At 39.4% G+C, this 16608-nt stretch overlaps 1 protein-coding gene across 1 annotated transcript in view; it reads left to right on the top strand.

Moving 5' to 3' along the window:
- VWA8 (von Willebrand factor A domain containing 8) overlaps positions 1-16608 on the top strand; it is a 1436595-nt gene that overhangs the window by 591191 nt on the left and 828796 nt on the right. The window contains exons 19-20 of the mRNA XM_053707969.1: positions 5281-5381; positions 15168-15274. Of these exons, the coding sequence (XP_053563944.1) occupies positions 5281-5381; positions 15168-15274 (208 nt within the window). The remainder of the gene's footprint in view (positions 1-5280; positions 5382-15167; positions 15275-16608) is intronic.

The following is a 16608-nucleotide window of genomic DNA, read 5'->3' as shown; positions in this document are numbered from 1 at the left end:
GTTGTGCTTTCAAAGACCCTATGGATAAAAAATTAGAGGGTCTTTTAAAGAAATTATTTATTCATCAAGGTTTTCTTTTACAACCTACGGCTTGTATTGTTCCAGTAACTACTGCAGCAGCTTTTTGGTTTGAAGCTCTAGAAGAGTCTCTGAAGGTTGAGACTGCATTAGATGATATTCTGGTTAGAATTAATGCTCTCAAACTAGCTAATGCTTTTATTACTGATGCTGTTTAAAGGTAACACCCTATTCGGGCCTGAATTGAAGGAGATCATTTCTGACATTACTGGGGGTAAAGGCCATACCCTTCCTCGGGATAAGCCTGTTAAAATGAGGGGTAAACAGAACAATTTTCGTTCCTTTCGAAATTATAAAGGAGGACCCTCTGCTTCTTCTTCCTCTACAAAGCAGGAAGGGAATTTTGCTCAATCTAAGTCAGTCTGGAGACACAACCAGACTTGGAATAAAGGTAAACAATCCAAGAAGCCCGCTGCTGTTTCTAAGACAGCATGAAGGTGTGGCCCCCGATCCGGGACCGGATCTGGTAGGGGGCAGACTTTCTCTCTGTTCAGGATTCCTGGGCACTGGAAATAGTGACCCACGGGTATCAACTAGAATTCAAGGATTTTCTCCCAAGGGGGAGATTTCATCTTTCACGATTATCTGTAGACCAGATAAAAAGAGGCGTTCTTATGCTGTGTAAAAGACCTCTATACCATGGGAGTAATTTGTCCTGTTCCAAAGCCGGAACAGGGACAGGGGTTTTACTAAAATCTTTTTGTAGTTCCCAAAAAAGAAGGAACTTTCAGACCCATTTTAGATCTCAAGTGTCTAAACAAATTTCTCAGAGTCCCATCGTTCAAAATGGAGACTATACGAACAATCCTACCAATGATTCAGGAGGGTCAATATATGACTACCATTGATTGGAAGGATGCTTACCTTCATATCCCTATTCACAAGGATCATCATCGGTTCTTAAAGGGCCACTAAACCCAAAATCTTTCTTTCATGATTCAGATAGAGAATAGAAATTTTAACAACATTACAATTTACTTCTATTATTTATTTTGCTTTATTTTTTAAATATCCTTAGTTGAAGAAAAAGCAATGCACATGGTAAGCCAATCACACAAGACTTCTATTTGCAGCAACCAATCAGCAGCTAATCAGCAGCTACTGATCTAGATTTGCTTTTCAGCAAAGAATATCAAGAGAATAAAACAAATTAGATAATATAAGTAAATTAGAAAGATGTTTAAAATTACATTCTCTTTCTAAATCATGAAAGAAAAAATGTGGGATTCATGTCCCTTTAAGGTTTGCCTTCCTGAACAAACATTATCAGTTTGTGGCTCTTCCTTTTGGTCTCGCCACGGCACCCAGAATTTTCACAAAGGTTCTAGGGTCTCTTTTAGCGGTTCTCAGATCACGGGGCATGACAGTCAGACGCCATTTCTGCACTGTGGAAAGATTCTCCACAGTGCAGAAATGGCGTCTGACTGTCATCTGTCACTCTCAGGCAATTATTTGATTTCTTTTTACCATTAATACAATTACACAGCCAGTGACACAAATATTTATATGTCATTTAACCTCTCTAAACAGCAAATAAAATATAGTTAAAGGGACATGCTCTATTAGAATCATGCAAGTTTTATTTTGAATTTCCTATCCCTTTAAAGCAATATGAAACCCATATTTTTTCTGTCATGATTCAGAAAAAAGCAGCAGTTTTAAGCAGCTTTCTAATGTACTCCTATTATAATTTTTTTGAGTAGTACATTAGAAATTTGCTTCAAATTGCATGCTGTATCTGAATTATGAAATAAAAAAATATTGGTTTCAAATCCCTTGAAAGTTTTAAAGACACAAATGCTGCTGAGCATATCTAGATATTTTTATTTCAACAAAAATTAACAAGTGATCAATACTGCAAACACTACTGCTGCCACTCAAGAAACGCACATGCTCTATCCCACTAGGTATGCTTTTCAACAAAGGATTAAAAAAGAGTTAATTAAATAATAATACACTTACATTAGAAAGTTTGCAATTTTTATCAGAATCATGGAAGTTTAATACTTTAGCCAAGACAGTTAGCAAGCACGTGGCATGCTAAGTTATGTAAACAGTGCTACTGTTAACCCAAAATGTACCAATGAATATCATTAATATGCAATGAATACAACATCTCTAAATTGGATTGTACATTCAAAATGCTATTCCTCATTTTCAGTCCCCTATTTCAGTGATATGGGTCTCTTTTATGCTGTTACATAAACACATAAAGGAAGTTGCATCTAAAAGGAAGATGTCTTTAAAATGACAATGTCCTTTACATTATAGATGCATGAGCCATAACTGGTCACATTTATATTACATAATTCACATAAATGCGTATAGAAAGATTATATAATCTATTAAAGGCAGTTAAATACAGTGATATATTATTTCTGCAGTGCACATTAATTTTATTATTCTATCCCTTGATCATCATATCAGTCAGGACTAGTCTCTCTCTGGACAACATGGTATATTAAAAAAAGAAAAGCAAAACGGACCAAAAGCATCATTACATAACTACTATTTGTGCACATTATTTTTTATTATAATATACCTTGATTCATGATCAAGGTATATTATAATAAAAATAATGTGGACAAATAGTAGTATAACTATGTATTTCATTAACTCCCCTGTTGCTGCATCATTACATAACTACTATTTGTGCACATTATTTTTTATTATAATATACCTTGATTCATGATCAAGGTATATTATCATAAAAATAATGTGGACAAATAGTAGTAAAACTATGTATTTCATTAACTCCCCTGCTGCTGCATCATTACATAACTACTATTTGTGCACATTATTTTTTATTATAATATACCTTGATTCATGATCAAGGTATATTATAATAAAAATAATGTGGACAAATAGTACTAACTCCCCTGCTTCTGCCTAGATGCGCTCTCCCGCTTTAAAAATGAAAGCATTAGCATAGACCCTTTCTGTTGTGACTTACCCGTAACAAATTAAGTATATGGCCAGGCTCCGGTGCTCCGTCGCTCCGTCCGCGTCCAAGTGAACCAGAAGGGATGAGCTGATCAGGTGGCAACACACAGCCCTTCCTTCACAGACTTTGCCGCCAGCCTACAAGTCTCCAGTACTTCTGCGCTGCGCTCTGGATTCTTTCTTGCGCATGCGCAGGGAGCCAATCAATAACGGTCACGTTCTCCTGGTGTTGTCAATCACAGGAGAACATGACCGTCTGATTGGCTCCCTCTCTAAGAGGCATTACGAGTCATGCCTCCGATTGGCCAATATTTTCCTGGCTGACAATCAGTCAGCCTGTGACAGCCAGTGGGTGGTGTTTTGATCCTTCGCCGGTTATTTGAAAAATGCCATGATGTTACGCAATGGAGAGGTACAAAAGTACAGTGCCTCTCCATAGCGTAACTTGGGGAAAAAAAGTGAATAGTTGTGTTATGCCAGCAGGTGTCGCTAATGTTCATAATATGCACCCATGTTGCGCTATGGAGTATGTCTGCTCTGCATCTCCATAGCGTAACATGGGGGAGAAATTAAAAAGTACATTTTTTTTTTAACACAATTTTTTAATTTTATTTATATTATACATTTAAATAAACTTTGGGCCCATATGGCAGGGTAGGCTCTGCCTACCCTGCCTCCTATGACTGCACGTCCTTGTCCTCGCTGGAGTTTGAATTTAGTTCTTAGAGTTCTTCAAGGGGTTCCGTTTGAACACATGCATTCCATAGATATTAAATTGTTATATTGGAAAGATCTATTTTTAGTTGCTATTTCTTCTGCTCGAAGAGTTTCTGAGCTTTCAGCGTTACAATGTGATTCGCCTTATCTTATATTTCATTCTGATAAGGTGGTTTACATTCCAAACCTGGATTTCTTCCTAAGGTTGTTTCAAATAAGAACATTAATCAAGAGATTGTTGTTCCTTCATTGTGTTCTAATCCTTCTTCCAAAAAGGAGCGTCTGTTACATAATCTGGACGTGGTCCGTGCCTTGAAGTTTTACTTACAGGCAACCAAGGATTTCCGTCAATCATCTTCATTATTCATTGTTTATTCTGGAAAGCGTAGGGGTCAGAAAGCTTTTCTTTTTGGCTGAGAAGTATCATCCGCCTGGCATATGAGACTGCTGGACAGCAGCCTCCTGAAAGAATTACGGCTCATTCTACTAGGACTGTGGCTTCCACATGGGCTTTTAAAAACGACTTGAACAGATTTGTAAGGCTACGACTTGGTCGTCCCTTCATACTTTTTCCAAATTTTACAAATTTGATACTTTTGCTTCTTCTGAGGCTATTTTTGGGAGAAAGGTTCTTCAAGCAGTGGTGCCTTCTGTTTAGTTTCCTGTCTTGTCCCTCCCTTTCATCCGTGTCCTTTTGCTTTGGTATTGGTACCCCACAAGTAAGGATGAAATCCGTGGACTCATCATATCTTTGTAAAAGAAAAGTAAATTTATGCTTACCTGATAAATTCATTTCTTTTACGATATGACGAGTCCACGGCCCACCATGTTCTTTTTAAGACAGATTTATTTATTTTTTGTAAACTTCAGTCACCTCTGCATCTTTTAGCCTTTCCTTTTCTCTTCCTAAACCTTCGGCCGAATGACTGAGGGTGGAGGGGAAGGGAGGGGCTATATATACAGCTCTGCTGTGGTGCTCTTTGCCACTTCCTGTTAGCAGGAGGTTAATATCCCACAAGTAAGGATGAAATCCATGGACTCGTCATATCGTAAAAGAAATTAATTTATCAGGTAAGCATAAATTTACTTTTTTTTGCTTAGAATTGTTTTATGTAACATTTTTTTAAAAGGGATAGAAATGTCAAAATTGAAATGTGCATGGGTGCATTTAAATTTTAAATAGAAGCATTTTGCAATATACGTCAATTAGCAAAAATGCTTCTTTTAAAACGGATTACTGTTTTTCAGCAACATATCACATATCTTGTGAGGGCCGTACACTATTTTATAAACACCACACCAGTGGCTTGTATGACACAAATTAAGTGTACATACACACCACCCCTCAGCTCTGAGATTGAATACTTCTGCAGGGCCCTCACAGGATATGTTCTTTTGCCACTGAAAAACAATACTATTTACTAGAAGCATTTTTGCTAATGGAAGTGTATTGCAAAAATGCTTCCATTTAAAATTAAAATGCACCCATGCACATTTCAATTTTGATCTTTCCACGCAGTAACTATGTATTTTATTTAACAGATTCTTACCAAGCCTGGCAAGATCATCCTTAAAGAAAAATCTGCTAGATTCTGGTATAGAGGAATCCAGTTCCAGTGTGGATGGAAAGCAAGATTACAGCTGTAAGTTAATTAAAAGAACATTTATGTAATCTTTCATTATTTATGTCTAAATAAGGGCATTTTAAAATGTATTAAAAGGTTCATCTAATGAAAAAGAATACTGTCCCTTATTGGTCTCAGAAGAAAAAAAAAGGATAAAGAACCCTCAAGAGGCTTCTGAATAGTATGTCCCTGGACTGCAAAGCATTGTAAATCTTGATGACAAAATAGCAGTTTAAATGTTTTAAAGCGTTAACTTTTATGCAAATCTTTTTAAATGCAGTGATTAACTGCTGCTATACACAATGCATAAATAAAAACTGTTTTTGATGTGCACGAGTAGAGGTGCGATAGCTGTCCCTAAGGACTAGTCTACATATTAGTTCAAAATCAATTTAAACTTTAACAAATCCTTTTTAATAAAGCAAAATATTATTCTCACACTATTAATAGACATTTAAAATGCTGTTAATTACAAAATTATGATTAGATATTATTATTTAGATACATCATTAATATTATTGGTTGAGTGGAAAAATTTACATTTAAACATATTAAGCTGCCATCATCACTATGGAAGTATTTGTCCTTTTTTTTGGTATGCATAAAATGCTAAAGCTGCACTACTCTAATAAGCCCCTTGTCCAAAATATACATTTTTCAGAAGAAATTTTTTCAGGATAAACCATCTTCTTGATGATTTGTTGGAAAGTTTGTTTGTTTTTTAATGCATATCTTTAGTTATACAAACTGAGTTGCTGTTACAGAATTCACAGTTAGTTTCCAGTCATGCATCTTTACATATTAAGTATTAGTATGAGGAATGTCCTGAAACGCTGCAATCCAAAAACTATGACAGAACATGATGTAGAATGCTTGAGTGAAATGTTTTCATCAGAAGAAAATGTTATCTCCCATATACTGTTCCTCTTATATGTACTCCTCAGATCACCGTTTTTTGTAAAGATTTGGGGAGACTGTCACTATAGGGTCTCCATTTAAGTAAAAACATCTTAAGGCAACAATTCGTGTCTCCCTTCACATCTGCCTGTTCTTTTAGCAACTGTGCTGCATTTCGGCTAGATTTAGAGTTTTGTCGGTAACGACCCGCATAGCTAACGCTCCTTTCCCACGCCCCCCCCCCCGCACCTTTTAAACAACGCTGGTATTGAGAGTTCTCTGAAGGGCTGCGTTAGGCTCCAAAAAGGGAGCGTAAAGGCATATTTACCGCCACTTCAACCCTCAATACCAGCGTTGCTTACGGTAGCGGCTAGCTGGAAAAACGTGCTTGTGTGCGATTCCCCCATAGGAAACAATGGGGCAGTTTGGGATGAAAAAAATCCTGCAAAAAAGCAGCGTTAAGCTCCTAACGCAGCCCCATTGTTTCCTAAGGGGAAACAGTTTCTAAGTCTGCACCTAACACCCTAACATGAACCCCGAGTCTAAACACCCCTAACCTTACACTTATTAACCCCTAATCTGCCGCCCCCGCTATCGCTGACCCCTGCATTACACTATTAACCCCTAATCTGCCGCTTCGTACACCGCCGCAACCTACATTGTACCTATGTACCCCTAATTTCCTGCCCCTAACATCGCCGACACCTACATAATATTTATTAACCCCTAATCTTCCCCCCCAGCGTCGCCGCTACCTACCTACACTTATTAACCCCTAATCTGCCGACCGGACCTCGCCGCTACTCTAATAAATGTGTTAACCCCTAAAGCTAAGTCTAACCCTAACCCTAACACCCCCCTAAGTTAAATATAATTTTAATCTAACGAAATAAATTAAATATTATTAACTAAAGTCTTCCTATTAAAGCTAAATACTTACCTGTAAAATAAACCCTAATATAGCTACAATATAACGAATAATTATATTGTAGCTATTTTAGAATTTATATTTATTTTACAGGCAACTTTGTATTTATTTTAACTAGGTACAATAGCTATTAAATAGTTATTTACTATTTAATAGCTACCTAGTTAAAATAATTACAAAATTACCTGTAAAATAAATCCTAACCTAAGTTACAATTAAACCTAACACTACACTATCAATAAATAAATTAAATCAATTAACTACAAGTACCTGCAATTACCTACAATTAAATAAACTAAACTAAATTAAAAAAACAAACAAACACTAAATTACAAGAAATAAAAAAAGATTACAAGAATTTTAAGCTAATTACACCTACTCTAAGCCCCCTAATAAAATAACCAAGCCCCCCAAAATAAAAAAATTCCCTACCCTAATCTAAATTAAAAAAGTTAACAGCTCTATTACCTTACCAGCCCTTAAAAGGGCTTTTCTCTTGCAAGGTGTATCCAGTCCACGGATTCATCCTTTACTTGTGGGATATTCTCATTCCCTACAGGAAGTGGCAAAGAGAGCACACAGCAAAGCTGTCCATATAGTTCCCCCCCCCAGTCATTCTCTTTGCCGGCTCTAAGCACTAGGGTCTCTCTACGGGAGGGTAAAGTGAATGTGGTGTTAGAATTGTAGTTTTATATCTTCAATCAAGAGTTTGTTATTTTTAAATAGTACCGGTTTGTACTATTTACTCTCTAGCAGAAAAGTGATGAAGAATTCTGCTGAGAGGAAAATTATTTTAGCATGTTGTAACTAAAATCCACTGCTGTTCCCACACAGGACTGAGGAGTACCAGAAAACTTCAGTTGGGGGGAACAGTTTGCAGGCTTGACTGCAATGAGGTATGTTCAGTCAATTATTTCTAGACAAGACTGAGATAATGCTAGAAGACTGACAAGATCCCCATGTGGGGAGGGTAAGCTATGTTCTGAGACTTAGTATAGAATTGAATGCTTACATAACAGGGCTAAATAGGGTGATTGACACTAATGCAGGGCAATCGATTATTTATTTAAGAAATACTCGTTGGAGACACTTTTTTAAGCACTTTGGAGTGTTTTACTGGGGTTATTATCCACATGGCATAAATTTAGTCACTTAGAAGTGATTTTTGTAGGCCTCACAACTCCGGAGTGGAGTGGGAGGGGCCTAATTTTGCGCCTCAGATGCGCACTTAAAATTGAAAGGCTGTTTCATGCTGCTTCACATGGAGAGTCCAGCTGCTGATTGAGGGCCTAGAAGAAGCTTTATTCCCCCAAAACTGATCCCTAAGGGCAGGTAGGGCCACAGCAGTAAGCTGTGGCAAGGTGCTGTAGTTAATTAACCGGTTGTTGGCTTTAGGCTGCTCCGGTTTGGGCATTAAGGGGTTAATCGTTCTGAAACTTGCTGTGCAATCATATTAAAGCCTTAGGTACATACTGTGAAAATTTCAAAGAGATTGGTGCATTTTTCACTGTTTTGTAAAATTGTGTGCTCTTTTTATTTCTTAAAGGCACAGTAACGTTTTTTCAAATTGTGTTTTTTATTTGATTAAAGTGTTTTCCAAGCCTGCTTGTGTATACTACTAGTCTGTTAAACATGTCTGACACAAGGAAAATCCTTGTTCAATGTGTTTAGAAGCCATGGTGGAACCCCCTCTCAGAATGTGTCCCAATTGCACTAATATGTCTATACACTTTAAAGATCATATTGTTGCACTTAAAAGTGTGGCCCTAGATGATTCTCAGACTGAAGGTAATGAGGATAGTCCGCCTACCTCTCCCCATGTGTCACAACCAGTTACGCCCGCTCAAGCGATGCCTAGTACCTCTAGTGCGTCTGCCCCTATTACATTGCAACAACTAGCGACAGTCATGGATAATTCCCTTGCGGCCTTTCTATCCAAACTGCCAGTGTTTCCTGCAAAGCGCGATAGCTCTGTTTTAAGAACAGATTATGAGCAGTCTGAAGCTTTGGTAGCCTTATCTGATGTACCCTCACAACACTCCGAAGTGGGGGTGAGGGATTTGATGTCTGAGGGAGAAATGTCCGACTCAGGAAAGGTTTCTCATCAGGCAGAGTCAGATTCATTAGCGTTTAAATTTAAACTGGAACACCTCCGCGTATTGCTCAGGGAGGTATTAGCCACTCTGGATGATTGTGACCCTATGGTGGTCCCAGAGAAATTGTGTAAAATGGACAAGTACCTAGAGGTCCCTGTATACACTGATGCGTTTCCGATCCCCAAAAGGGTTGCGGATATTGTTACTAGGGAGTGGGATAGACCAGGTGTCCCTTTTGTTCCCCCCCTATTTTTAAGAAAATGTTCCCCATAACTGACAGCATGAAGGGGTAGCCCCCGATCCAGGACCGGATCTAGTAGGGGGCAGACTCTCTCTCTTCGCTCAGGCCTGGGCAAGAGATGTTCACGATCCCTGGGCATTAGAGATTGTTACCCAGGGATATCTTCTAGAATTCAAGGACTCCCCTCCAAGGGGAAGGTTCCACATTTCTCGTCTGTCTACAGACCAGACAAAGAAAGAGGCGTTTTTACGCTGTGTAGAAGATCTACTTACAATGGGAGTGATCCACCCAGTTCTGATTGCAGAACAAGGACTGGGGTTTTACTCAAACCTGTTTGTGGTTCCTAAAAAAGAAGGAACTTTCAGACCAATCCTAGATCTCAAAATTCTAAACAAATTCCTCAGAGTCCCATCATTCAAGATGGAGACCATTCGGACAATCTTACCAATGATCCAGCAGGGTCAATATATGACTACCGTGGATCTAAAGGATGCGTATCTGCATATTCCTATCCACAAAGATCATTACCAGTTTCTCAGTTTCGCCTTTCTGGACAAGCATTATCAGTTTGTGGCTCTTCCTTTCGGGTTGGCCACTGCTCCCAGAATTTTCACAAAGGTGCTAGGGTCCCTCCTGGCGGTGCTAAGACCGCGGGGCATAGCAGTGGCGCCTTACTTAGACAACATCTTAATTCAGGCGTCGACTTTCCAAAGAACCAAGTCTCACACGGAGATCGTATTGGCCTTTCTGAGGTCTCACGGGTGGAAGGTGAACGTAAAAAAGAGTTCTCTCTCCCCCCTCAGAAGAGGAACCCTGATACACTCGGTGGAAATGAAAATATTTCTGACGGAGGTCAGAAAGTTAAAACTGTTAACTACTTGCCGAGCTCTTCATTCCATTCCTCGGCCATCTGTAGCTCAGTGCATGGAGACAATCGGACTAATGGTAGCTGCAATGGACATAGTCCCTTTTGCTCGGATCCACCTCAGACCACTGCAACTATGCATGCTCAAACAGTGGAATGGGGATTATGCAGATTTGTCTCCTCAAATTCAGTTGGACCAGGAGACCGGAGATTCTCTTCTCTGGTGGTTGTCTCCGGATCACCTGTCTCAGGGAATATGTTTCCGCAGACCAGAGTGGATCATTGTAACGACCGATGCCAGTCTGTTAGGCTGGGGTGTGGTCTGGGACTCCCTGAAAGCTCAGGGCTTATAGTCTCGGGAAGAAACTCTTCTCCCGATAAACATTCTGGAACTGAGGGCAATATTCAATGCTCTTCAGGCATGGCCTCAACTAGCTGCGGCCAAATTTATCAGATTTCAGTCGGACAACATCACGACTGTAGCTTACGTCAATCATCAAGGGGGAACAAAGAGTTCCCTAGCAATGACGGAAGTAACCAAAATAATCAGGTGGGCGGAGGATCACTCCTGCCATCTCTCAGCAATTTACATCCCAGGAGTAGACAACTGGGAGGCGGATTTTCTAAGTCCTCAGACTTTTCACCCGGGGGAGTGGGAACTCCACCCGGAGGTATTTGCCCAGGTGACTCAGCTATGGGGCACTCCAGAGTTAGATCTGATGGCGTCCCGTCAGAACGCCAAACTTCCTCTCTACGGGTCCAGGTCCTGGGACCCCAAGGCGGTATTGATAGATGCTCTAGCAGCGCCTTGGTCCTTCAATCTGGCTTATGTTTTTCCACCGTTTCCTCTCCTCCCTCGTCTGGTCGACAGAATCAAGCAGGAGAAGGCTTCGGTGATTCTGATAGCGCTTGCGTGGCCGCGCAGGACTTGGTATGCAGACCTAGTGGATATGTCATCTGTCCCACCATGGACACTGCCAATGAGGCAGGATCTTCTAATACAGGGTCCGTTCAAGCATCCAAATCTAGTTTCTCTACGTCTGACTGCTTGGAGATTGAACGCTTAATTCTATCAAAGCGTGGTTTCTCTGAGTCAGTTATAGATACTCTGATTCAGGCTAGAAAGCCTGTCACCAGGAAAATCTACCATAAGATATGGCGGAAATATCTTTGTTGGTGTGAATCCAAGGGTTACTCATGGAGTAAAATTAGGATTCCCAGGATATTGTCCTTTCTCCAAGAAGGATTGGAGAAAGGATTGTCAGCTAGTTCCTTAAAAGGACAAATATCTGCTCTGTCTTTACTTTTACACAAGCGTCTGGCAGAGATACCAGACGTTCAAGCGTTTGCTCAGGCTTTAGTCAGAATCAAGCCTGTCTATAAACCTGTGGCTCCGCCATGGAGTCTAAATCTAGTTCTTTCAGTTCTTCAAGGGGTTCCGTTTGAACCTTTACATTCCATAGATATTAAGTTGTTATCTTGGAAAGTTTTGTTTTTGGTAGCTATCTCTTCGGCTCGAAGAGTTTCAGAATTATCTGCCTTACAGTGTGATTCACCTTACCTGGTGTTCCACGCAGATAAGGTAGTTTTACGTACCAAGCCTGGTTTTCTTCCTAAAGTTGTTTCTAACAAGAATATTAACCAGGAAATAGTTGTTCCTTCTCTGTGTCCTAATCCATCTTCAAAGAAGGAACGTCTACTACACAAGCTTGATGTAGTTTGTGCTTTAAAGTTCTATTTACAAGCAACTAAGGATTTCAGACAAACATCTTCCTTGTTTGTTATCTATTCTGGTAAGAGGAGAGGTCAGAAAGCGACTGCTACCTCTCTTTCCTTTTGGCTGAAAAGCATCATCCGTTTGGCCTATGAGACTGCTGGCCAGCAGCCTCCTGAAATAATTACTGCTCATTCTACCAGAGCAGTGGCTTCCACATGGGCTTTCAAGAATGAGGCTTCTGTTGAACAGATTTGTAAGGCAGCGACTTGAGCTTCACTGCATACTTTTGCCAAATTTTACAAATTCTATACTTTTGCTTCTTCTGAGGCTATTTTTGGGAGAAAGGTTTTGCAAGCAGTGGTGCCTTCCGTTTAAGGTACCTGTCTTGTTCCCTCCCTTCATCCGTGTCCTAAAGCTTTGGTATTGGTATCCCACAAGTAAAGGATGAATCCGTGGACTGGATACACCTTGCAAGAGAAAACAGAATTTATGCTTACCTGATCAATTACTTTCTCTTGCGGTGTATCCAGTCCATGGCCTGCCCTGGCATTTAAGTCAGGTAAAAAAATGTTTTTGTTTAAACTACAGTCACCACTGCACCCTAATGTTTCTCCTTTTTCTTCCTAACCTTTGGTCGAATGACTGGGGGGTGGAGCTAGAGGGGGAGCTATATGGACAGCTTTGCTGTGTGCTCTCTTTGCCACTTCCTGTAGGGAATGAGAATATCCCACAAGTAAAGGATGAATCCGTGGACTGGATACACCGCAAGAGAAAGTAATTTATCAGGTAAGCATAAATTCTGTTTTTGCGGGGCATGCCCCAAAGAAATCGGCTCTTTTGCCTGTAAAAAAACACACAATACCACCCCCCAACATTACAACCCACCACCCACATACCCCTACTCTAACCCAAACCCCCCTTAAATAAACCTAACACTACCCCCCTGAAGATCTCCCTACCTTGAGTCGTCTTCACCCAACCGGGCACCGATGGACCAAAAGAAGACATCCGGAGCGGCAGAAGTCTTCATCCTATCCGGGCAGAAGAGGACATCTGGACCTGTAGACATCTTCATCCAAGCGGCATCTTCTATCTTCAAACATCCTGAGCGGAGCGGAGCCATCTTCTTCCAGCCGACGCGGATCCATCCTTCTGCCACGACGCCTACTCGCCAAATGAAGGTTCCTTTAAATGACGTCATCCAAGATGGCGTCCCACGAATTCCGATTGGCTGATTCAAAAAAAATAAAATTCTATCAGCCAATCGGAATTAAGGTAGGAAAAATCTGATTGGCTGATTGAATCAGCCAATCAGATTCAAGTTCAATCGGATTGGCTGATCCAATCAGCCAATCAGATTGAGCTTGCATTCTATTGGCTGATCGGAACAGCCAATAGAATGCAACCTCCATTTTTGGGGTACATAGGTAGTTTATGGGTGTTAGTGTACTTTAGAGCACAGTAGTTAAGAGGTTTATAAACCGGCGTTAGCCCATAAAGCTCTTAACTACTGACTTTTTCCTGCGGATGGAGTCTTGTCAGTAGAGGGTGTACCGCTCACTTAAGCCAAGACTCTAAATACCGGCGTTAGGAAGATCCCATTGAAAAGATAGGATACGCAATTCGCGTAAGGGATCTGCGGTATGGAAAAGTCGCGGCTTGGAAGTGAGCGTTAGACCCTTTCCTGGCTGACTCTAAATACCAGCGGGCGGCAAAAAGCAGCGTTAGGAGCCCTTAACGCTGCTTTTGACGGCTAACGCCAAACTCTAAATCTAGGCGTTTGTGATTGAAAAAAAGGAGCCTTGGGCTGTGCTCAATATTTAAGTTTAAGTTGTTTTGTAAGTATAAAAAAAGGTGAAAGTGAATGGCTGGTTACTTTTTGGAAAGATGTTGGATGATAGGTAAAAATATATAGGACATTTACAGTGATGGACTCCGTACACCAAAAATATACCTTTCCCTATAGGCATCCTAATCTTAAGAATAATGAAATTATAACTGCCGAGTATCTTTTTTATATTTTATGGCTTCCATTAAAGGCACATTGTACTGTAAAATTGATTTCCCCTCAATATGTTGCCAATAACTTGTTATAATATATTGGTAGATGTTCTTTTATGTTTGTTTTTGTATATAATATAGCTGTTTTTGCTCATTGAAGCCTGATCCATTGTTCTCAGAACATACCCATTTAAGAGCCAGATTACGAGTGGAGCGATATTTAAAACTCCTACTCAAGCGTTTACTCCACTAGAAGTAAGCTTTCTGTGTGCGTTGGGTTGCGCTCGTATTGAGTTTAAAGTAAACATATTTTGCTTATACGCTAACCCGACACATGTGTAAAAAGTCAAAATTAGAATATCATGCGCGTGATAACCTATTCCCCCATAGAAGTCAATGGAGCAAAAAAGTAAAAAAAAAACCTTACACCCTACATGTGTGCAAACACGATCACATCTTCTCAAGTTCGCTAAGCCGCTTGAAAATATGAATATTTCACTTTCCAATGTTCTTCACGTAGCAGAATATGTTCTATTTATTCATAATTACATATTTCTAAATATATGTGATATTTTTTTTTGCACAAATATATATTTATACCTACATAAATAGATGATAAAATATAGGTAGAGTATATACAGATACATACAGGAATACCTATTTATAAATACATAGAACATATTCTGCTAAGTGCAGAACATTGGAATGTGAAATATTTACTCTAAATACACAGTATAACACTTTATTAAATATATATACTGTATTGCATTAATATGTTTTAACATATTTTTATCTACTTAACTGCAAAGGGCTCCACAGCACTTATATATGTGTCTATATATGTATCCATACATATTTATGTGTTTATATGTGTATGTATATGCCTATAAATACATAAACAACATTATTCAAAAATCAAAGCACTGTATTACATTTTGAAATAGTATCTTTTAGTATATGAGTTACACTTACATTTAAAGCTATTACTATTCTATATAATCTATTGGTACATAAATAGTAGTATAATAGTTTATTTTATAATATGAATCATTTATTTAGGTGAAGTCAAATCTGGCATCCTGAGGGTTGGTAGTGTCACTGCACCCATATTCAATCCCGATGAGAGGATGAAAGTGCCAGACGTGCTTTTTTATGATAATACTCAGGTAAGTCACGCACCACACAGCTTTAATCATGTGTTATGTGACACAAGTGAGAACAGCTTCTCTACAAAATACACTGCGAAATGAAAAGAATGAGAGAGTAAAAAATATATTTCATTATCTATACCTAAAACGTTTACTGAGTTTATTTATAATATGAATTTTAAATGTGCCTCCTTTTGTGTTGCCTCCATTGCTGATTTCACAATTAGTAAAAGAAGCTTACACTCCATTATCATTTTTTTCAGACCTGCAAATTTTTATATGAATTTGCTGGGATCTACGGTTAAACATGAGGTACACACTAAACATTATGGTTGCACATTACCTCCTAAGCCATACTTTGGTTCAGCACTTAGCCATACGTTTGTGTAGGAAGAGAAGGATAAGAGCAGAAGCGATGTACCTGCTGTGAGAAGATAACAGATCAAGTGAGAGCAACCAAATTAGTAAGACAAATACATGGACAGATAAGAGTGGAGAGCAGAACAGAGATGGCTGACAGATCAGGTGTAAGATATTAGGAAGACAGCCAGTAATAGGAATGCCAAGCATCACTGAAATCAACAAGGATATCTAGGAAACAAAAGAACAGCGTAGCCTGCCTAAATAGCCTCTGGAATTAGTGAGAAGGCTGGGACCCAGTACACTGAAACAAGAGGCAAATGTATGAACAAATAGCAGGTCATGAAACACAAGATATGTGTTGCTGAGACCAAAGACAACGTTAAAAAGAGGATGTGACAAAAAGGATGCTACAGGGAAACCAAAATTGGTGCAAAAATATGAATCTGCAACATGATTATAGTACACCCAGATGATTTATATACACTAGACATCTGGGAGCATGGGGGGGCAACTGCCCCCTATGGATTTTCCTCCCCATCTGAAGTACAAATTGAAGGGGGAAAAAAACTATTGAATGTCTTTTTTTTTCCCTTTAAAGGGACACTGAACCCAAATTTTTTCTTTCGTGATTCAAATTTTCTTCATTCTCTTGGTATCTTTATTTGAAATGTAAGTTTAAAATTTGGGTTCAGTGTCCCTTTAAATTCCCCTGACTGTAGCTCCATTTTAGAGGAAGAAACACAGTATTCTGGGAGTTACATTGCATTCTGAAATTTGTAGTTTATTATTTCCCTCTCAGTATTGTGCCACTGCATTTCTGAACTCTAACCCCAGGCATGCATTTTACAGTGGTAGGGAGTGAGCTTCCTTGAAGAGTTAGGGGCCGATTCATCAAGGGTCGAATGGCCCCCGCCGGAAACAGCAGCTATGAAGCTGCGGTCTTAAGACTGTTGCTCCTTAACTGGTCCGCTCCCTCTAATCCTATATGA

Source organism: Bombina bombina, chromosome 3, assembly GCF_027579735.1.
Source record: "Bombina bombina isolate aBomBom1 chromosome 3, aBomBom1.pri, whole genome shotgun sequence".
Taxonomy (NCBI): Eukaryota; Metazoa; Chordata; class Amphibia; order Anura; family Bombinatoridae; genus Bombina; species Bombina bombina.
This window is presented reverse-complemented; position numbering and strand designations above follow the sequence as displayed.